Source organism: Salvelinus alpinus, chromosome 27 (assembly GCF_045679555.1).
Source record: "Salvelinus alpinus chromosome 27, SLU_Salpinus.1, whole genome shotgun sequence".
Taxonomy (NCBI): Eukaryota; Metazoa; Chordata; class Actinopteri; order Salmoniformes; family Salmonidae; genus Salvelinus; species Salvelinus alpinus.
The window spans coordinates 43,086,976-43,109,949 of NC_092112.1; the positions used below are offsets into that span (position 1 = coordinate 43,086,976).

Genomic DNA, 22,974 nt, shown 5'->3' on the forward strand with positions numbered 1-22,974 from the left:
TCTTAACTGACTTGCCTAGTTAAATAAAGGTTACATTTTTATAATTATGTGAGCTGCACATAAAATTATACTTGAAGGATAATTGTTCCATATTTGTGGCCAGGGAGCACGTACCTGGTGTCAATTCAATTGATAAGCCTCTTGAAACCTTCCTTTTCCACTGTGCTAATGTCCTTAGCAATGCATAATAGCATTTGTGATGTCTTTGTGTTTTCAATGTTTGCTTGTAGGACATAAACGCTGTCCGTGTTGACTGCTTCAGGCAAACATCCCTAGATTGGCTGGTGTTTGAGGGGCGTTTATCACTACCGTGGCGCAAACTCAAACTTCCTGCATGTTCCAAAGAGTGATTTAGCTACAGATGTTGAAAAAGGTTTGTCATATTACCACCCACCTGTCTACGGCACAATTTGCACCGAACATTGCTCTCCTCTTTGTCGGACTTCAAAAAGCCAAACCACTTCCAAATTACTGAAACAGTTTAACCCTTTTTATCAATCATTTCTTCGTTGGAAGCTGCTCCTTCTCCATGGCTAATACCGCCACTGTTTTCGCCGACATCACTCATTTTTCGTGGTTAATAGTGGCTACTCCATCACTCGAGGTGCTAAGTGGTTTTTAGTGGGCGTCTACCTCTCCACGTGCACGTTGTCACTTCTCCGTACGTTCCTGCTGCGTCACAGAGGTGAAATGGAACTGCTGTACCTAATTATTCTACATCGACGTTATCGAAAATGAATCGAAACGTTTTTATATCGTTATCGAGGGAAGTAATTACCTCGAAAATTATCGCTATTATCGCCCAGCCCTACAGTAACGTGACAAAATGTGTCACGTTACTGTAGTCAAAGAGGTTTGAATACTTTCTGAATGCACTGTACTCGGCTAATTCTCTTATAGACATCGCCAATTCATTAGGTACTGGACAAAAAGTGTACTTTCTATTCTACATACAATAACAAGGTTAAAAATGAGTTGTTACAACAAAAACACGCAGCAATACAACCGTGGCCATAGAGCAGAGTATTCAGAGGGAATGTGCCTGAAAATAGTCAGTTGTCCCAGACACCCAAACACAGCAGAACACTGAGAGTGGGGAAGAGGGGTAAGAAACTAGGCCATGGAAATGGGGTTTGGAGATCCAGCTACGTGTACATAGCAGACAGAGGAGACATGATAGAGGAGAGGTGAGGTGAGGGGGCGAAAAGGAGAGGAAAGAATGAACCGTCTGACAAGGGCAAAGAGTATTTGGGAGTGTTAGGTTGAGCTTGGCCTTAGAGTGCGGTTGACCATCAGGGTTATTGTTAAAGAAAGGCAGAGTCGGAAGCAAGGTGCACATCCACTTGTTATCATTCTCCAGCGTTTGCCTTCTTATTCAAACCGTATAAATTATTTCATGTTACAGCTTTTTGTTATACATGCTTTAAGTATCGAAGCTGTATTAATGCACACTCAGACGCAGAATGTCTTACCCTGGTCCTCTGTAGTACCTCCTTCCTACAATCACAGTAACAATGGACATGATGGAAATGATTAACCAATGGACCCTTTATGGGATGAAAATATGTCTTTGTCCCAAATGTCTCCCTGTTCCCTATATAGTGCATCACTTTTGACTCGTGGTCAAAAGGAGTGCACTGTAAAGGGATTAGAGTGACATGTGGAACGCATCCTATACCTGACCATGAATGATTGGTTCGAAAGCAACTTCATCCCACAGTTCTGTATTTGAGGGCAAACGTGTCCATACCTTAGGTTTCTCGTCCACAATCTGCTGTCTGATGTCGTTCTGCTTCTCCAGTAGTCTCTCCATTCTCTTACTCTGAGCATCCTCCAACTACACACAGGCAAACACAGGGGTAGGCGAGAGTAAGGTGTAGCCACTACGCAATACATACCGTATAACAAACACAAACAAATCCACAGGCACGGACGGACACACACAAAGATGGCTATTTTTGCATTAATTCTTACTTTGTTCGCTCAGAATGTCTGTGCGATAATATCCTACAACCGACAAACACTTCTGGATCATGAATCGGAAGCTACACACATCTCTCGGCCTCCCAGATCTGGAATACTACATTGGCTCCTTTGTTCCTGGCACAGCGGGCTTACCTGTTGCTCCTGGCCGAGATGACCAAAGGCAACGCTGGCGATGAAGAACAGAAAGGAAAGGGGGACTCCAAGCTAGGCTGAAAAGACGGGCTACACGGCCTCCACTTCCTTGATGGCTAATGTCCAATCGCCTGAAAATACATTTGTGAACTCAGAGCAAGGCTTCAATCGCAGAGGGACGTCAAGGAATGCTGCGTCTGTTTTTAAAGAGACATGACTTACGGTCAATTAACTCGACTCTGCTATTCAACCAGATGGCTTTTCCATTTCCCTTATCGATCGAATGGCGGCTTCTGTTAAGAGTAGGGGGGAGGGGTATGCTTCCTCATCAACAATTCCTGGTGTACTGAAGTTGAAAACATCCCGAGCTCCTGTTCACCCGACCTGGAGTTTCTGAAGCTAAAATGCCGACCCCACTATATGTCAAGGGAATTCACGTGTTATTGTCACAGCTGTGTATATACAGTGAAACCACAAGCAAACATCAAGGTGGCACTCATCCAACTGCACAAGAACATTAGCCAGCAAGAAACCTCTCACCGGAAAGCAGTCTTTATTGTCACGGGAGATTTTAACCAAGCAAGATTGAAACAAATTCTTCCAAATGATCACCAACATGTTTGACCCCATGCATCCTGCCCCCTCTGTGCTGGACCATGTGTACACAAACATCAGTTATGCGTACAAAGCTCTTTCCATGACATAGACTGACCAGGTGAATCCAGGTGAAAGTGTAGATGGGGAGGAGACAGGTAAAATAATTATTTTTAAGCCTTGAGATAATAGAGACATGGATTGTGTATGTGTGCCATTCACAGGGTGAATGGGAAAGAGAAAAAATGTAAGTGCCTTTGAACCGGATATGGTAGTAGGTGACAGGCGCACTGGTATGAGTGTGTCAAGAACTGCAAAAGCTGCTGGGTTTTTCACGCTCAACAGTTTTCTGTGTGTATCAAGAATGGTCCACTACCCAAAGGACATCCAGCAAACTTGACACAACTGTGGGAAGCATTGGAGTCAACATGGGCCAGCATCCCTGTGGAATGCCTTCAACACCTTGTAGAGTCCATGCCCTGATGAATTGAGACTGTTCTGAGGGCAAAAGGAGGTGCAACTCAATATTATGAAGGTGTTCCTAATGTTTTGTACACTCAGTGTACATCATCCTGTCACAGGCGTCATTAGGAAATGTGTTGATGATGTTCTACCCACAATAACAATCCAGACATACCCCAACCAAAAACCCTGGATGAACGGAGAAATCCGTACCATGCTGAGAGCCTGTACTGCAGCATTCAAGGATTGTCAACAATCTCCACAGCCTGTTGTCTAACCTAAAATAACCTACGATTACTTCAACAATAAACAGTCGCTGTGACTCTAACACAGGTACGCCCCTGGGGTGTGTCCTCAGCCCTCTGCGGCGTGGCTTTGCATGACACCAACTCCATCAAGTTTACTGACAATACCATAGTTGTAGGCCTGATAACCAACAAGGACGAGTCAGCCTATAGGGAGGAGGTAAGTGAACTGGCATTGTGGTGCCAGGACAACAACCTTTCCCTTATCAGCAAAACAAAAGAGTTGGTTGTTGACTTCAAGAAACAGAGGAGGGAACCCCCCCCCCCCCCCCCACCGATCCACATCAACGGGACTGCAGTAGGGAGAGTCAGCAGTTTTAGGTTATTCAGCGTCCAGATCACAAAGGTCGTGACATGGACCAACAATACCACCAATCTTGTAAAGAGGGTGCAACAGCGCCTCAACTTCCTAAGGCTGCTGAAGAAATTTGGCATGCCACCCCTGGTCCTCTCCAAATGCTACCGCTGCATCATCGAGAGCATCCTGACCGGTTGCATCACGGCCTGGTATGGACATTTTTCTGCCCACGACCACAAGTTCTTTCAGCGGCTGGTGAAGACGGCGCAGTACATCACTAGGGCTGTGTTTCCATCCGTCCAGGACGTCTAACTGAAACGTGACTGAGGAAGTCCTGCAGCGTCATCAAGGACCCCACACACCCCAGCCACGAGCGGTTCACTGCCTTACCGTCGGGCAGACGGTATCGGAGCATGAGGTCTGATACCAACAGGCTCAGAGACAGTTTCTATCTACAAGCCATCAGACTGCTGAACACTTGAACTGGACTGACCACCTGTTCTGATTCTCCGCACCTTAGCACACATGCACTCACTCACGCACACACGCACACACACACACATGCTACACACACCTCACAACTGATGCTACCAGACCCTTCCGTGATACATGTGTAAATATTGTATTATAAATTGTACCTTCCTGTATTATACTAAAATGTTTATTCGATTCTACTTATATTTTATTATTAGTTGTGCTTGCAAATCTACAACTGTAGATTAAATGATCTCCCAATGCATTTCAATGTCAAAAGAAGGACCATAGACCTTAGCTGTAAAAAAAATCTAAAATAATCACCAAACCAACGTTGAGGTGTTCAGACTGGCCCAACTTAGATTTCTTGTCAAAGGATATTTGATACTATGTATACTTTTGGAACTATAACCATTTAAAATGTGCGTAAATTAACATGGACTTGAATGAGAACCATAGGAATACAGTGGTTACATATTAAAAATGGTCCTGCTCCTTGGTTAATTAAGCTACAAGACCAACTTTAAAACATTCAGGCTATCTGAACTTCAAATTCTCTGAAACCTTTTGAAAACTATAAACACCCCACCTGGGTCCCAAGTTGCGCAGCGGTCTAAGGCACGGCATCATCACAGCCTGGGGTTCGATCTCCCCATCCCCCCCAAAAAAAATAATTGAATGAGCATAAATTAGCATAAAATAACTCACCAAAACTAACTCTTGAACCATTCAAGCTAGAGACACATGTTTTTGCTATCCTAACTTCAGACTTTAAAAAACTTGTATCAACTATAACTATATAAATTGGCATAAATTAACTCACCAACAGTAACCCTTGAACCGTTCAAGCTAGAGACACCAAACCAACTGTTACATGTTCGGGCTATCCTATCTAATCAATCAATCAATTTTTACATCTACCTACTTTGCCAACTATAACCAGTCATTACCATTACTACTGTAGTCACTACCATGACAATAACTTATTTTCTTCAGGAAAACCAAATTTTCTTCAGGAAAACATACTTTTCTAGTTTCTTATTGTTGCGAATGAACCTGCAAGTAAGAATTTTGTTGGACGTGTATCCTGTACATACAACTAATACAACTTGAAACACACACACACACACACAAACACACAAACTTACCCGTTTGATATACTGCACCACCTCATTGACAAACGACCTGTTGATTTCCAGCTTCTCCCTGTGAACAACGAGAGGCGTCAGCTCTAACATCACCTTAACATTCCTCAAATCTAACCTAAAGATGACTTTAACAATCAATAATCCTAACATTCCTGGTTCCAATCTAGCTCAAAGGACCGTACATAAAAGTCGGTAAGTCTGCCTGATGATCTGTGACACTTTCTAGCGTCAAGTCTTTCTGTCAAAATAACGGCATCGTCTGATTATATTGCGTGTGTGCGTCGATCAGTCAGATGAAGCGTGAACCTTCGTCGCCATCTGGTGGCCGTGTGCATATACAGATAAACACACCTCCTCCTCAACCCCATCTGAACCCCATCTGCTTACTCCTCTGTCACATTCTTGTTGTTGGCCTTCGCTTCATTAATCTTCTCCTGTCTTTTCTTGTCCATCTTCTTCTTCAGGTCTTTCTTTTCCCTGTGGAGAAGGAAAGTGACACAATTGCCCCATGAACTACTTGCATGTAGTCGATGTGCCCTTGAGAAAGGCACTTCACCCTAATTGCTCCTGTAAGTCGCTCTGGTTAAAAGTAAGTGTGTGTGTGTGTGTGTGTGTGTGTGTGTGTGTGTGTGCGTGCTCACTTGTCACAGATGTCTCGGATTTTCCTCAACTGGGCACTCTGACATTCCTCCGCTATGGTTGTCAACTTCTCCACCAGCTGGAGACACACAGAGACAAATACCACTGGTTATCCTACAGTTTGTCTGCTTAATAAGGTGACTTGTGGTTTCGGCTTAACTCAGGCATGATCTGTCGACTTTGGAGAATAGAATTGGCCCAGTCAGTATTGTTCTCTTCTGCATGGATAAACCCTGACACCTCATCCGCAAAAAAACCTGTACACAGAACCGTGACTACACTCAGCATTTTCCCATCTACCATTGCAGTGGAGGAGCACTGGGACATCTTCACACTGATCTAAGGTCAGCAAAGCAGAGTGAGTAATAAAACCCAGAGGGATCCCGGTCATTAAACACAAGCCGAGGCTTAGCATTGTACTGAGTTGAGTGTTACTGCATTTGATGCTGATTCGACGCCAATAAAAAGTGTACACTGAAATGAGTTCGTGTGCTCTCGTCCTCTAGTATCACTCTGCTTGAGGATAGGGATTAGGTGTGGGTGTGTGTGTGTACCATTTTGATGTGTTCTTTCTTCTGGTACTTCTCGCTGTAATACTGCTCCTGTCTCAGTGCGAGTAGCTGTTGTTGCTGCTGCTCCTTGAGCTCGGACAGTCTCTGACTGGACTCCTGGTCCAACACACACAGCTCCTGCTCCAGGGACGACAGACACTGCTCCGACCTACTACACACACAAATACAGCAGACACTGAGGTTAACACACACATGGAGGTAGGTAAGTGCCAACAAACACAAACACAAACACGCATGCGTGCTCAGTACACACACACACACACACACACACACACACACACACACACACACACACACACACACACACACACACACACACACACACACACACACACACACACACACACACACACACACACACACACACACACACAGTTATCTGTGAAAGGCCACTGAGCACCCACATGGAAGCGGGAAAACATGACCGGAGAGCGAGAGACATAGAGGCCGACACACAGTGAGCGAAACAGAGGGATACAGGAAGAAGGGCAGGGAGGAGGAGTAGGAGGAGAAGAGGGCTACCTACCTTTTCTTACCGTCTCGTTTGTGGCTCTTCTGCAGCGCGGCGCGCCTGCGCTGGTGCTGGTTCTGCAGCTCTGCAGCCCTGGCCGTGTGCTCCTTGATCAGCTCGCCGGTCTTACGGTGGTGTTTCCTGACCAACTCCTTCATCTCTTTATACTGCTTCCTCTGCTCCCTCACAAAGCCCTTCTGCTGCTTCAACTCCTCCAGCGTCTGGGCCTCCATCTCTGGAGGAAGGAGGGAGGATAGAGGGATGGAGGGGAGGAAAAGAGAACGGTATGGAGGGTTCATGCAATCTGTTCACATGTATAGATCGAGGGTAGCCGGGCAGGTAGCCTACTGGTTAGAGAGATGAGCCAGCAACCGGAGGGTTGCCAGTTCGAATCCTGGGTCTGATGGGCAACAAATCTGTCGGGAAGTGTCAATTGACGCATATAGTCATCTTAATACGAGCACACAATATGTTACGGTGTGGAGTCCTACTCCAGTCTTACCTGTAAGAACACTCTGGATTACATCCTCAGTCTTCACTGCTGGTTTCACTGAACCTGATGCACAATATATACACTTGTTAGGGAGGGTTTTGCCAGATCAAGTGGGTTGTAAGTGGGTTGTAAATGTGTTGTGGCATGACAAAATCAAGTTTACTGGTTGCGAGTCACTGTAAGTTCAAGTGGAGATTTGACCTGTACCTGTGGGCTGTTGCTGGTGGCTAACAAGGCTGGGGGGTTTGGGGGAGATGATGGGGGCGTGGTTGACTCCGTTCTCTGCGGGCACGGTCACCCGGGGGTCGGGCTCCATGGGGTCATCACCACCTGCATCCACCTGCCAGTCAAATACATTGACAATGATACTGACACATTGCATTTATGAGGCACTTTTTTTTATTTTATTAGGTCCAGCTACTTTTCACTGGGTCTCAAAGCATTTTATCAGGTCCACACTACTTTTCACTGGGTCTCAAAGCATTTTATCAAGTCCACACTACTTTTCACTGGGTCTCAAAACATTTTATCAGGTCCACACTCCTTTTCACTGGGTCTCAAAGCATTTTATCAAGTCCACACTACTTTTCACTGGGTCCCAAAGCATTTTATCAAGTCCACACTACTTTTCACTGGGTCTCAAAACATTTTATCAAGTCCACACTACTTTTCACTGGGTCTCAAAACATTTTATCAAGTCCACACTACTTTTCACTGGGTCTCAAAGTATTTTATCAGGTCCACACTACTTTTCACTGGGTCTCAAAGCATTTTATCAAGTCCACACTACTTTTCACTGGGTCTCAAAACATTTTATCAAGTCCACACTACTTTTCACTGGGTCTCAAAACATTGTATCAAGTCCACACTACTTTTCACTGGGTCTCAAAGTATTTTATCAGGTCCACACTACTTTTCACTGGGTCTCAAAGCATTTTATCAAGTCCACACTACTTTTCACTGGGTCTCAAAGCATTTTATCAAGTCCACACTACTTTTCACTGGGTCTCAAAGCATTTTATCAAGTCCACACTACTTTTCACTGGATCTCAAAGCATTTTATCAGGTCCACGCTACTTTTCACTGGGTCTCAAAGCATTTTATCAAGTCCACACTACTTTTCACTGGGTCTCAAAGCATTTTATCAGGTCCACACTACTTTTCACTGGGTCTCAAAGCATTTTATCAGGTCCACACTACTTTTCACTGGGTCTCAAAGCATTTTATCAAGTCCACACTACTTTTCACTGGGTCTCAAAGCATTTTATCAGGTCCACACTACTTTTCACTGGGTCTCAAAGCATTTTATCAGGTCCACACTACTTTTCACTGGGTCTCAAAGCATTTTATCAGGTCCACACTACTTTTCACTGGGTCTCAAAGCATTTTATCAGGTCCACACTACTTTTCACTGAGTCTCAAAGCATTTTATCAAGTCCACACTACTTTTCACTGGGTCTCAAAGCATTTTATCAGGTCCACACTACTTTTCACTGGGTCTCAAAGCATTTTATCAGGTCCACACTACTTTTCACTGGGTCTCAAAGCCTTTTATCAGGTCCACGCTACTTTTCACTGGGTCTCAAAGTATTTTATCAAGTCCTTGCTACTTTTCTCTGGGTCTCAAAGCATTTTATCAAGTCCACACTACTTTTCACTGGGTCTCAAAGCATTTTATCAGGTCCACGCTACTTTTCACTGGGTCTCAAAGCATTTTATCAGGTCCACACTACTTTTCACTGGGTCTCAAAGCATTTTATCAGGTCCACACTACTTTTCACTGAGTCTCAAAGCATTTTATCAAGTCCACACTACTTTTCACTGGGTCTCAAAGCATTTTATCAGGTCCACACTACTTTTCACTGGGTCTCAAAGCATTTTATCAGGTCCACACTACTTTTCACTGGGTCTCAAAGCATTTTATCAGGTCCACACTACTTTTCACTGGGTCTCAAAGCATTTTATCAAGTCCACACTACTTTTCACTGGGTCCCAAAGCATTTTATCAAGTCCACACTACTTTTCACTGGGTCTCAAAACATTTTATCAGGTCCACACTCCTTTTCACTGGGTCTCAAAGCATTTTATCAAGTCCACACTACTTTTCACTGGGTCCCAAAGCATTTTATCAAGTCCACACTACTTTTCACTGGGTCTCAAAACATTTTATCAAGTCCACACTACTTTTCACTGGGTCTCAAAACATTTTATCAAGTCCACACTACTTTTCACTGGGTCTCAAAGTATTTTATCAGGTCCACACTACTTTTCACTGGGTCTCAAAGCATTTTATCAAGTCCACACTACTTTTCACTGGGTCTCAAAGCATTTTATCAAGTCCACACTACTTTTCACTGGGTCTCAAAGCATTTTATCAAGTCCACACTACTTTTCACTGGGTCTCAAAGCATTTTATCAAGTCCACACTACTTTTCACTGGATCTCAAAGCATTTTATCAGGTCCACGCTACTTTTCACTGGGTCTCAAAGCATTTTATCAAGTCCACACTACTTTTCACTGGGTCTCAAAGCATTTTATCAGGTCCACACTACTTTTCACTGGGTCTCAAAGCATTTTATCAGGTCCACACTACTTTTCACTGGGTCTCAAAGCATTTTATCAAGTCCACACTACTTTTCACTTGGTCTCAAAGCATTTTATCAGGTCCACACTACTTTTCACTGGGTCTCAAAGCATTTTATCAGGTCCACACTACTTTTCACTGGGTCTCAAAGCATTTTATCAGGTCCACACTACTTTTCACTGGGTCTCAAAGCATTTTATCAGGTCCACACTACTTTTCACTGAGTCTCAAAGCATTTTATCAAGTCCACACTACTTTTCACTGGGTCTCAAAGCATTTTATCAGGTCCACACTACTTTTCACTGGGTCTCAAAGCATTTTATCAGGTCCACACTACTTTTCACTGGGTCTCAAAGCCTTTTATCAGGTCCACGCTACTTTTCACTGGGTCTCAAAGTATTTTATCAAGTCCTTGCTACTTTTCTCTGGGTCTCAAAGCATTTTATCAAGTCCACACTACTTTTCACTGGGTCTCAAAGCATTTTATCAAGTCCACACTACTTTTCACTGGGTCTCAAAGCATTTCATCAGGTCCACGCTACTTTTCACTGGGTCTCAAAGCATTTTATCAGGTCCATACTACTTTTCACTGGGTCTCAAAGCATTTTATCAGGTCCACGCTACTTTTCACTGGGTCTCAAAGCATTTTATCAAGTCCACACTACTTTTCACTGAGTCTCAAAGCATTTTATCAAGTCCACACTACTTTTCACTGAGTCTCAAAGCATTTTATCAAGTCCACACTACTTTTCACTGGGTCTCAAAGCATTTTATCAAGTCCACACTACTTTTCACTGGGTCTCAAAGCATTTTATCAGGTCCACGCTACTTTTCACTGGGTCTCAAAGCATTTTATCAGGTCCACACTACTTTTCTCTGGGTCTCAAAGCATTTTATCAAGTCCACACTACTTTTCACTGGGTCTCAAAGCATTTTATCAGGTCCACACTACTTTTCACTGGGTCTCAAAGCATTTTATCAGGTCCACACTACTTTTCACTGGGTCTCAAAGCATTTTATCAAGTCCACACTACTTTTCACTGGGTCTCAAAGCATTTTATCAGGTCCACGCTACTTTTCACTGGGTCTCAAAGCATTTTATCAAGTCCACACTACTTTTCACTGGGTCTCAAAGCATTTTATCAGGTCCACACTACTTTTCACTGAGTCTCAAAGCATTTTATCAAGTCCACACTACTTTTCACTGGGTCTCAAAGCATTTTATCAGGTCCACACTACTTTTCACTGGGTCTCAAAGCATTTTATCAGGTCCACGCTACTTTTCACTGGGTCTCAAAGCATTTTATCAGGTCCACACTACTTTTCTCTGGGTCTCAAAGTATTTTATCAGGTCCACACTACTTTTCACTGGGTCTCAAAGCATTTTATCAGGTCCACACTACTTTTCACTGGGTCTCAAAGCATTTTATCAGGTCCACACTACTTTTCACTGGGTCTCAAAGCATTTTATCAGGTCCACACTCCTTTTCACTGGGTCTCAAAGCATTTTATCAAGTCCACACTACTTTTCACTGGGTCTCAAAGCATTTTATCAAGTCCACACTACTTTTCACTGGGTCCCAAAGCATTTTATCAGGTCCACACTACTTTTCACTGGGTCTCAAAGCATTTTATCAGGTCCACACTACTTTTCACTGGGTCTCAAAGCATTTTATCAAGTCCACACTACTTTTCACTGGGTCCCAAAGCATTTTATCAAGTCCACACTACTTTTCACTGGGTCTCAAAACATTTTATCAGGTCCACACTCCTTTTCACTGGGTCTCAAAGCATTTTATCAAGTCCACACTACTTTTCACTGGGTCCCAAAGCATTTTATCAAGTCCACACTACTTTTCACTGGGTCTCAAAACATTTTATCAAGTCCACACTACTTTTCACTGGGTCTCAAAACATTTTATCAAGTCCACACTACTTTTCACTGGGTCTCAAAGTATTTTATCAGGTCCACACTACTTTTCACTGGGTCTCAAAGCATTTTATCAAGTCCACACTACTTTTCACTGGGTCTCAAAGCATTTTATCAAGTCCACACTACTTTTCACTGGGTCTCAAAGCATTTTATCAGGTCCACACTACTTTTCACTGGGTCTCAAAGCATTTTATCAAGTCCACACTACTTTTCACTGGGTCTCAAAGCATTTTATCAGGTCCACACTACTTTTCACTGGGTCTCAAAGCATTTTATCAGGTCCACACTACTTTTCACTGGGTCTCAAAGCATTTTATCAGGTCCACACTACTTTTCACTGGGTCTCAAAGCATTTTATCAGGTCCACACTACTTTTCACTGGGTCTCAAAGCATTTTATCAAGTCCACACTACTTTTCACTGGGTCTCAAAGCATTTTATCAGGTCCACACTCCTTTTCACTGGGTCTCAAAGCATTTTATCAAGTCCACACTACTTTTCACTGGGTCTCAAAGCATTTTATCAGGTCCACGCTACTTTTCACTGGGTCTCAAAGCATTTTATCAGGTCCACACTACTTTTCACTGGGTCTCAAAGCATTTTATCAGGTCCACACTACTTTTCACTGGGTCTCAAAGCATTTTATCAAGTCCACACTACTTTTCACTGGGTCTCAAAGCATTTTATCAGGTCCACACTACTTTTCACTGGGTCTCAAAGCATTTTATCAGGTCCACGCTACTTTTCACTGGGTCTCAAAGCATTTTATCAGGTCCACACTACTTTTCACTGGGTCTCAAAGCATTTTATCAGGTCCACACTACTTTTCACTGGGTCTCAAAGCATTTTATCAAGTCCACACTACTTTTCACTGGGTCTCAAAGCATTTTATCAGGTCCACACTACTTTTCACTGGGTCTCAAAGCATTTTATCAGGTCCACACTCCTTTTCACTGGGTCTCAAAGCATTTTATCAAGTCCACACTACTTTTCACTGGGTCTCAAAGCATTTTATCAAGTCCACACTACTTTTCACTGGGTCTCAAAGCATTTTATCAGGTCCACACTACTTTTCACTGGGTCTCAAAGCATTTTATCAGGTCCACACTACTTTTCACTGGGTCTCAAAGCATTTTATCAGGTCCACACTACTTTTCACTGGGTCTCAAAGCATTTTATCAAGTCCACACTACTTTTCACTGGGTCTCAAAGCATTTTATCAGGTCCACACTCCTTTTCACTGGGTCTCAAAGCATTTTATCAAGTCCACACTACTTTTCACTGGGTCTCAAAGCATTTTATCAAGTCCACACTACTTTTCACTGGGTCTCAAAACATTTTATCAAGTCCACACTACTTTTCACTGGGTCTCAAAGCATTTTATCAAGTCCACACTACTTTTCACTGGGTCTCAAAGCATTTTATCAGGTCCACACTACTTTTCACTGGGTCTCAAAGCATTTTATCAAGTCCACACTACTTTTCACTGGGTCTCAAAGCATTTTATCAAGTCCACACTACTTTTCACTGGGTCTCAAAGCATTTTATCAGGTCCACACTACTTTTCACTGGGTCTCAAAGCATTTTATCAAGTCCACACTACTTTTCACTGGATCTCAAAGCATTTTATCAGGTCCACGCTACTTTTCACTGGGTCTCAAAGCATTTTATCAAGTCCACACTACTTTTCACTGGGTCTCAAAGCATTTTATCAGGTCCACACTACTTTTCACTGGGTCTCAAAGCATTTTATCAGGTCCACACTACTTTTCACTGGGTCTCAAAGCATTTTATCAAGTCCACACTACTTTTCACTGGGTCTCAAAGCATTTTATCAGGTCCACACTACTTTTCACTGGGTCTCAAAGCATTTTATCAGGTCCACACTACTTTTCACTGGGTCTCAAAGCATTTTATCAGGTCCACACTACTTTTCACTGGGTCTCAAAGCATTTTATCAGGTCCACACTACTTTTCACTGGGTCTCAAAGCATTTTATCAAGTCCACACTACTTTTCACTGGGTCTCAAAGCATTTTATCAGGTCCACACTACTTTTCACTGGGTCTCAAAGCATTTTATCAGGTCCACACTACTTTTCACTGGGTCTCAAAGCCTTTTATCAGGTCCACGCTACTTTTCACTGGGTCTCAAAGTATTTTATCAAGTCCTTGCTACTTTTCTCTGGGTCTCAAAGCATTTTATCAAGTCCACACTACTTTTCACTGGGTCTCAAAGCATTTTATCAAGTCCACACTACTTTTCACTGGGTCTCAAAGCATTTTATCAGGTCCACGCTACTTTTCACTGGGTCTCAAAGCATTTTATCAGGTCCACACTACTTTTCACTGGGTCTCAAAGCATTTTATCAGGTCCACGCTACTTTTCACTGGGTCTCAAAGCATTTTATCAGGTCCACACTACTTTTCACTGGGTCTCAAAGCATTTTATCAAGTCCACACTACTTTTCACTGGGTCTCAAAGCATTTTATCAGGTCCACACTACTTTTCACTGGGTCTCAAAGCATTTTATCAGGTCCACACTACTTTTCACTGGGTCTCAAAGCATTTTATCAGGTCCACACTACTTTTCACTGGGTCTCAAAGCATTTTATCAGGTCCACACTACTTTTCACTGAGTCTCAAAGCATTTTATCAAGTCCACACTACTTTTCACTGGGTCTCAAAGCATTTTATCAGGTCCACACTACTTTTCACTGGGTCTCAAAGCATTTTATCAGGTCCACACTACTTTTCACTGGGTCTCAAAGCCTTTTATCAGGTCCACGCTACTTTTCACTGGGTCTCAAAGTATTTTATCAAGTCCTTGCTACTTTTCTCTGGGTCTCAAAGCATTTTATCAAGTCCACACTACTTTTCACTGGGTCTCAAAGCATTTTATCAAGTCCACACTACTTTTCACTGGGTCTCAAAGCATTTTATCAGGTCCACACTACTTTTCACTGGGTCTCAAAGCATTTTATCAAGTCCACACTACTTTTCACTGGGTCTCAAAGCATTTTATCAGGTCCACGCTACTTTTCACTGGGTCTCAAAGCATTTTATCAAGTCCACACTACTTTTCACTGGGTCTCAAAGCATTTTATCAGGTCCACACTACTTTTCACTGGGTCTCAAAGCATTTTATCAGGTCCACACTACTTTTCACTGGGTCTCAAAGCATTTTATCAAGTCCACACTACTTTTCACTGGGTCTCAAAGCATTTTATCAAGGTCCAACACTCACTTTTCACTGGGTCTCAAAGCATTTTATCAGGTCCACACTACTTTTCACTGGGTCTCAAAGCATTTTATCAGGTCCACACTACTTTTCACTGGGTCTCAAAGCCTTTTATCAGGTCCACACTACTTTTCACTGGGTCTCAAAGCATTTTATCAGGTCCACACTACTTTTCACTGGGTCTCAAAGCATTTTATCAAGTCCACACTACTTTTCACTGGGTCTCAAAGCCTTTTATCAGGTCCACACTACTTTTCACTGGGTCTCAAAGCATTTTATCAAGTCCACACTACTTTTCACTGGATCTCAAAGCATTTTATCAGGTCCACGCTACTTTTCACTGGGTCTCAAAGCATTTTATCAAGTCCACACTACTTTTCACTGGGTCTCAAAGCATTTTATCAGGTCCACACTACTTTTCACTGGGTCTCAAAGCATTTTATCAGGTCCACACTACTTTTCACTGGGTCTCAAAGCATTTTATCAGGTCCACACTACTTTTCACTGGGTCTCAAAGCATTTTATCAGGTCCACACTACTTTTCACTGGGTCTCAAAGCATTTTATCAGGTCCACACTACTTTTCACTGGGTCTCAAAGCATTTTATCAAGTCCACACTACTTTTCACTGGATCTCAAAGCATTTTATCAGGTCCACACTACTTTTCACTGGGTCTCAAAGCATTTTATCAGGTCCACACTACTTTTCACTGGGTCTCAAAGCATTTTATCAAGTCCACACTACTTTTCACTGGGTCTCAAAACATTTTATCAGGTCCACACTACTTTTCACTGGGTCTCAAAGCATTTTATCAAGTCCACACTACTTTTCACTGGATCTCAAAGCATTTTATCAGGTCCACGCTACTTTTCACTGGGTCTCAAAGCATTTTATCAAGTCCACACTACTTTTCACTGGGTCTCAAAGCATTTTATCAGGTCCACACTACTTTTCACTGGGTCTCAAAGCATTTTATCAGGTCCACACTACTTTTCACTGGGTCTCAAAGCATTTTATCAAGTCCACACTACTTTTCACTGGGTCTCAAAGCATTTTATCAGGTCCACACTCCTTTTCACTGGGTCTCAAAGCATTTTATCAAGTCCACACTACTTTTCACTGGGTCTCAAAGCATTTTATCAAGTCCACACTACATTTCACTGGGTCTCAAAGCATTTTATCAGGTCCACACTATTTTTCACTGGGTCTCAAAGCATTTTATCAAGTCCACACTACTTTTCACTGGATCTCAAAGCATTTTATCAGGTCCAAACTCCTTTTCACTGGGTCTCAAAGCATTTTATCAGGTCCACACTACTTTTCACTGGATCTCAAAGCCTTTTATCAAGTCCACACTACTTTTCACTGGGTCTCAAAGCCTTTTATCAGGTCCACGCTACTTTTCACTGGGTCTCAAAGAATTTTATCAGGTCCACACTACTTTTCACTGGGTCTCAAAGCATTTTATCAAGTCCACACTACTTTTCACTGGGTCTCAAAGCCTTTTATCAGGTCCACACTACTTTTCACTGGGTCTCAAAGCATTTTATCAAGTCCACACTACTTTTCACTGGATCTCAAAGCATTTTATCAGGTCCACGCTACTTTTCACTGGGTCTCAAAGCATTTTATCAAGTCCACACTACTTTTCACTGGGTCTCAAAGCATTTTATCAGGTCCACACTACTTTTCACTGGGTCTCAAAGCATTTTATCAGGTCCACACTACTTTTCACTGGGTCTCAAAGCATTTTATCAAGTCCACACTACTTTTCACTGGGTCTCAAAGCATTTTATCAGGTCCACACTACTTTTCACTGGGTCTCAAAGCATTTTATCAGGTCCACACTACTTTTCACTGGGTCTCAAAGCATTTTATCAAGTCCACACTACTTTTCACTGGGTCTCAAAGCCTTTTATCAGGTCCACACTACTTTTCACTGGGTCTCAAAGCATTTTATCAAGTCCACACTACTTTTCACTGGGTCTCAAAGCATTTTATCAGGTCCACACTACTTTTCACTGGGTCTCAAAGCATTTTATCAGGTCCACACTACTTTTCACTGGGTCTCAAAGCATTTTATCAGGTCCACACTACTTTTCACTGGGTCTCAAAGCATTTTATCAAGTCCACACTACTTTTCACTGGGTCTCAAAGCATTTTATCAGGTCCACACTACTTTTCACTGGGTCTCAAAGCATTTTATCAGGTCCACACTACTTTTCACTGGGTCTCAAAGCCTTTTATCAGGTCCACGCTACTTTTCACTGGGTCTCAAAGTATTTTATCAAGTCCTTGCTACTTTTCTCTGGGTCTCAAAGCATTTTATCAAGTCCACACTACTTTTCACTGGGTCTCAAAGCATTTTATCAAGTCCACACTACTTTTCACTGGGTCTCAAAGCATTTTATCAGGTCCACACTACTTTTCACTGGGTCTCAAAGCATTTTATCAGGTCCACACTACTTTTCACTGGGTCTCAAAGCATTTTATCAGGTCCACACTACTTTTCACTGGGTCTCAAAGCATTTTATCAGGTCCACACTACTTTTCACTGGGTCTCAAAGCATTTTATCAGGTCCACACTACTTTTCACTGGGTCTCAAAGCATTTTATCAAGTCCACACTACTTTTCACTGGGTCTCAAAGCATTTTATCAGGTCCACACTACTTTTCACTGGGTCTCAAAGCATTTTATCAGGTCCACACTACTTTTCACTGGGTCTCAAAGCATTTTATCAGGTCCACACTACTTTTCACTGGGTCTCAAAGCATTTTATCAAGTCCACACTACTTTTCACTGGGTCTCAAAGCATTTTATCAGGTCCACACTACTTTTCACTGGGTCTCAAAGCATTTTATCAGGTCCACACTACTTTTCACTGGGTCTCAAAGCATTTTATCAAGTCCACACTACTTTTCACTGGGTCTCAAAGCATTTTATCAGGTCCACACTACTTTTCACTGGGTCTCAAAGCATTTTATCAAGTCCACACTACTTTTCACTGGGTCTCAAAGCATTTTATCAGGTCCAAACTCCTTTTCACTGGGTCTCAAAGCATTTTATCAGGTCCACACTACTTTTCACTGGATCTCAAAGCCTTTTATCAAGTCCACACTACTTTTCACTGGGTCTCAAAGCCTTTTATCAGGTCCACGCTACTTTTCACTGGGTCTCAAAGAATTTTATCAGGTCCACACTACTTTTCACTGGGTCTCAAAGCATTTTATCAAGTCCACACTACTTTTCACTGGGTCTCAAAGCCTTTTATCAGGTCCACACTACTTTTCACTGGGTCTCAAAGCATTTTATCAAGTCCACACTACTTTTCACTGGATCTCAAAGCATTTTATCAGGTCCACGCTACTTTTCACTGGGTCTCAAAGCATTTTATCAAGTCCACACTACTTTTCACTGGGTCTCAAAGCATTTTATCAGGTCCACACTACTTTTCACTGGGTCTCAAAGCATTTTATCAGGTCCACACTACTTTTCACTGGGTCTCAAAGCATTTTATCAAGTCCACACTACTTTTCACTGGGTCTCAAAGCATTTTATCAGGTCCACACTACTTTTCACTGGGTCTCAAAGCATCTTATCAGGTCCAACTCAGGTCCACACTACTTTTCACTGGGTCTCAAAGCATTTTATCAGGTCCACACTACTTTTCACTGGGTCTCAAAGCATTTTATCAGGTCCACACTACTTTTCACTGGGTCTCAAAGCATTTTATCAAGTCCACACTACTTTTCACTGGGTCTCAAAGCATTTTATCAGGTCCACACTACTTTTCACTGGGTCTCAAAGCATTTTATCAGGTCCACACTACTTTTCACTGGGTCTCAAAGCCTTTTATCAGGTCCACGCTACTTTTCACTGGGTCTCAAAGTATTTTATCAAGTCCTTGCTACTTTTCTCTGGGTCTCAAAGCATTTTATCAAGTCCACACTACTTTTCACTGGGTCTCAAAGCATTTTATCAAGTCCACACTACTTTTCACTGGGTCTCAAAGCATTTTATCAGGTCCACGCTACTTTTCACTGGGTCTCAAAGCATTTTATCAGGTCCACACTACTTTTCACTGGGTCTCAAAGCATTTTATCAGGTCCACACTACTTTTCACTGGGTCTCAAAGCATTTTATCAAGTCCACACTACTTTTCACTGGGTCTCAAAGCATTTTATCAGGTCCACACTACTTTTCACTGGGTCTCAAAGCATTTTATCAGGTCCACACTACTTTTCACTGGGTCTCAAAGCATTTTATCAAGTCCACACTACTTTTCACTGGGTCTCAAAGCATTTTATCAGGTCCACACTACTTTTCACTGGGTCTCAAAGCATTTTATCAGGTCCACACTACTTTTCACTGGGTCTCAAAGCATTTTATCAGGTCCACACTACTTTTCACTGGGTCTCAAAGCATTTTATCAAGTCCACACTACTTTTCACTGGGTCTCAAAGCATTTTATCAGGTCCACACTACTTTTCACTGGGTCTCAAAGCATTTTATCAAGTCCACACTACTTTTCACTGGGTCTCAAAGCATTTTATCAGGTCCACACTACTTTTCACTGGGTCTCAAAGCATTTTATCAGGTCCACACTACTTTTCACTGGGTCTCAAAGCATTTTATCAAGTCCACACTACTTTTCACTGGGTCTCAAAGCATTTTATCAGGTCCACACTACTTTTCACTGGGTCTCAAAGCATTTTATCAGGTCCACACTACTTTTCACTGGGTCTCAAAGCATTTTATCAAGTCCACACTACTTTTCACTGGGTCTCAAAGCCTTTTATCAGGTCCACGCTACTTTTCACTGGGTCTCAAAGCATTTTATCAGGTCCACACTACTTTTCACTGGGTCTCAAAGCCTTTTATCAGGTCCACGCTACTTTTCACTGGGTCTCAAAGTATTTTATCAAGTCCTTGCTACTTTTCTCTGGGTCTCAAAGCATTTTATCAAGTCCACACTACTTTTCACTGGGTCTCAAAGCATTTTATCAAGTCCACACTACTTTTCACTGGGTCTCAAAGCATTTTATCAGGTCCACGCTACTTTTCACTGGGTCTCAAAGCATTTTATCAAGTCCACACTACTTTTCACTGGGTCTCAAAGCATTTTATCAGGTCCACACTACTTTTCACTGGGTCTCAAAGCATTTTATCAGGTCCACGCTACTTTTCACTGGGTCTCAAAGCATTTTATCAGGTCCACACTACTTTTCACTGGGTCTCAAAGCATTTTATCAAGTCCACACTACTTTTCACTGGATCTCAAAGCATTTTATCAGGTCCACACTAGTTTTCACTGGGTCTCAAAGCATTTTATCAGGTCCAAACTCCTTTTCACTGGGTCTCAAAGCATTTTATCAGGTCCACACTACTTTTCACTGGATCTCAAAGCCTTTTATCAAGTCCACACTACTTTTCACTGGGTCTCAAAGCATTTTATCAGGTCCACACTACTTTTCACTGGGTCTCAAAGCATTTTATCAGGTCCACACTACTTTTCACTGGGTCTCAAAGCATTTTATCAGGTCCACACTACTTTTCACTGGGTCTCAAAGCATTTTATCAAGTCCACACTACTTTTCACTGGGTCTCAAAGCATTTTATCAGGTCCACACTACTTTTCACTGGGTCTCAAAGCATTTTATCAGGTCCACACTACTTTTCACTGGGTCTCAAAGCCTTTTATCAGGTCCACGCTACTTTTTACTGGGTCTCAAAGTATTTTATCAAGTCCTTGCTACTTTTCTCTGGGTCTCAAAGCATTTTATCAAGTCCACACTACTTTTCACTGGGTCTCAAAGCATTTTATCAAGTCCACACTACTTTTCACTGGGTCTCAAAGCATTTTATCAGGTCCACACTACTTTTCACTGGGTCTCAAAGCATTTTATCAAGTCCACACTACTTTTCACTGGGTCTCAAAGCATTTTATCAGGTCCACGACTACTTTTCACTGGGTCTCAAAGCATTTTATCAAGTCCACACTACTTTTCACTGGGTCTCAAAGCATTTTATCAGGTCCACACTACTTTTCACTGGGTCTCAAAGCATTTTATCAGGTCCACACTACTTTTCACTGGGTCTCAAAGCATTTTATCAAGTCCACACTACTTTTCACTGGGTCTCAAAGCATTTTATCAGGTCCACGCTACTTTTCACTGGGTCTCAAAGCATTTTATCAGGTCCACACTACTTTTCACTGGGTCTCAAAGCATTTTATCAGGTCCACACTACTTTTCACTGGGTCTCAAAGCATTTTATCAAGTCCACACTACTTTTCACTGGGTCTCAAAGCATTTTATCAGGTCCACACTACTTTTCACTGGGTCTCAAAGCATTTTATCAGGTCCACACTACTTTTCACTGGGTCTCAAAGCATTTTATCAGGTCCACACTACTTTTCACTGGGTCTCAAAGCATTTTATCAGGTCCACACTACTTTTCACTGGGTCTCAAAGCATTTTATCAGGTCCACACTACTTTTCACTGGGTCTCAAAGCATTTTATCAGGTCCACACTACTTTTCACTGGGTCTCAAAGCCTTTTATCAGGTCCACGCTACTTTTCACTGGGTCTCAAAGCATTTTATCAAGTCCACGCTACTTTTCACTGGGTCTCAAAGCATTTTATCAAGTCCACACTACTTTTCACTGGGTCTCAAAGCATTTTATCAGGTCCACACTACTTTTCACTGGGTCTCAAAGCATTTTATCAGGTCCACACTACTTTTCACTGGGTCTCAAAGCATTTTATCAAGTCCACACTACTTTTCACTGGGTCTCAAAGCATTTTATCAGGTCCACACTACTTTTCACTGGGTCTCAAAGCATTTTATCAGGTCCACACTACTTTTCACTGGGTCTCAAAGCATTTTATCAGGTCCACACTACTTTTCACTGGGTCTCAAAGCATTTTATCAGGTCCACACTACTTTTCACTGGGTCTCAAAGCATTTTATCAAGTCCACACTACTTTTCACTGGGTCTCAAAGCATTTTATCAGGTCCACACTACTTTTCACTGGGTCTCAAAGCATTTTATCAGGTCCACACTACTTTTCACTGGGTCTCAAAGCATTTTATCAAGTCCACACTACTTTTCACTGGGTCTCAAAGCATTTTATCAGGTCCACACTACTTTTCACTGGGTCTCAAAGCATTTTATCAGGTCCACACTACTTTTCACTGGGTCTCAAAGCATTTTATCAAGTCCACACTACTTTTCACTGGGTCTCAAAGCATTTTATCAGGTCCACACTACTTTTCACTGGGTCTCAAAGCATTTTATCAGGTCCACACTACTTTTCACTGGGTCTCAAAGCATTTTATCAAGTCCACACTACTTTTCACTGGGTCTCAAAGCCTTTTATCAGGTCCACACTACTTTTCACTGGGTCTCAAAGCATTTTATCAAGTCCACACTACTTTTCACTGGGTCTCAAAGCATTTTTATCAGGTCCACACTACTTTTCACTGGGTCTCAAAGCATTTTATCAAGTCCTTGCTACTTTTCTCTGGGTCTCAAAGCATTTTATCAAGTCCACACTACTTTTCCCTGAGTCTCAAAGCATTTTATCAAGTCCACACTA

At 42.3% G+C, this 22,974-nt stretch overlaps 1 protein-coding gene across 3 annotated transcripts in view; it reads right to left on the bottom strand.

Annotated features, from left to right (window-relative positions):
- The window catches only part of LOC139556634 (1-phosphatidylinositol 4,5-bisphosphate phosphodiesterase beta-1-like), a 242,006-nt gene that overhangs the window by 16,958 nt on the left and 202,074 nt on the right, over positions 1-22,974 (bottom strand). Inside the window, exons 25-33 of one of the 3 annotated variants that reach the window (XM_071370834.1) lie at positions 7,822-7,954; positions 7,624-7,677; positions 7,137-7,356; positions 6,593-6,761; positions 6,041-6,117; positions 5,787-5,876; positions 5,400-5,457; positions 1,751-1,837; positions 1,473-1,497 (exon numbers count right to left, since the gene is read on the bottom strand). In XM_071370834.1, the coding sequence (XP_071226935.1) occupies positions 1,473-1,497; positions 1,751-1,837; positions 5,400-5,457; positions 5,787-5,876; positions 6,041-6,117; positions 6,593-6,761; positions 7,137-7,356; positions 7,624-7,677; positions 7,822-7,954 (913 nt within the window). Of the gene's footprint in view, positions 1-1,472; positions 1,498-1,750; positions 1,838-5,399; positions 5,458-5,786; positions 5,877-6,040; positions 6,118-6,592; positions 6,762-7,136; positions 7,357-7,623; positions 7,678-7,821; positions 7,955-22,974 lie in introns of those variants that run through there. The other 2 variants (XM_071370833.1, XR_011671154.1) reach the window with 2 other exon arrangements.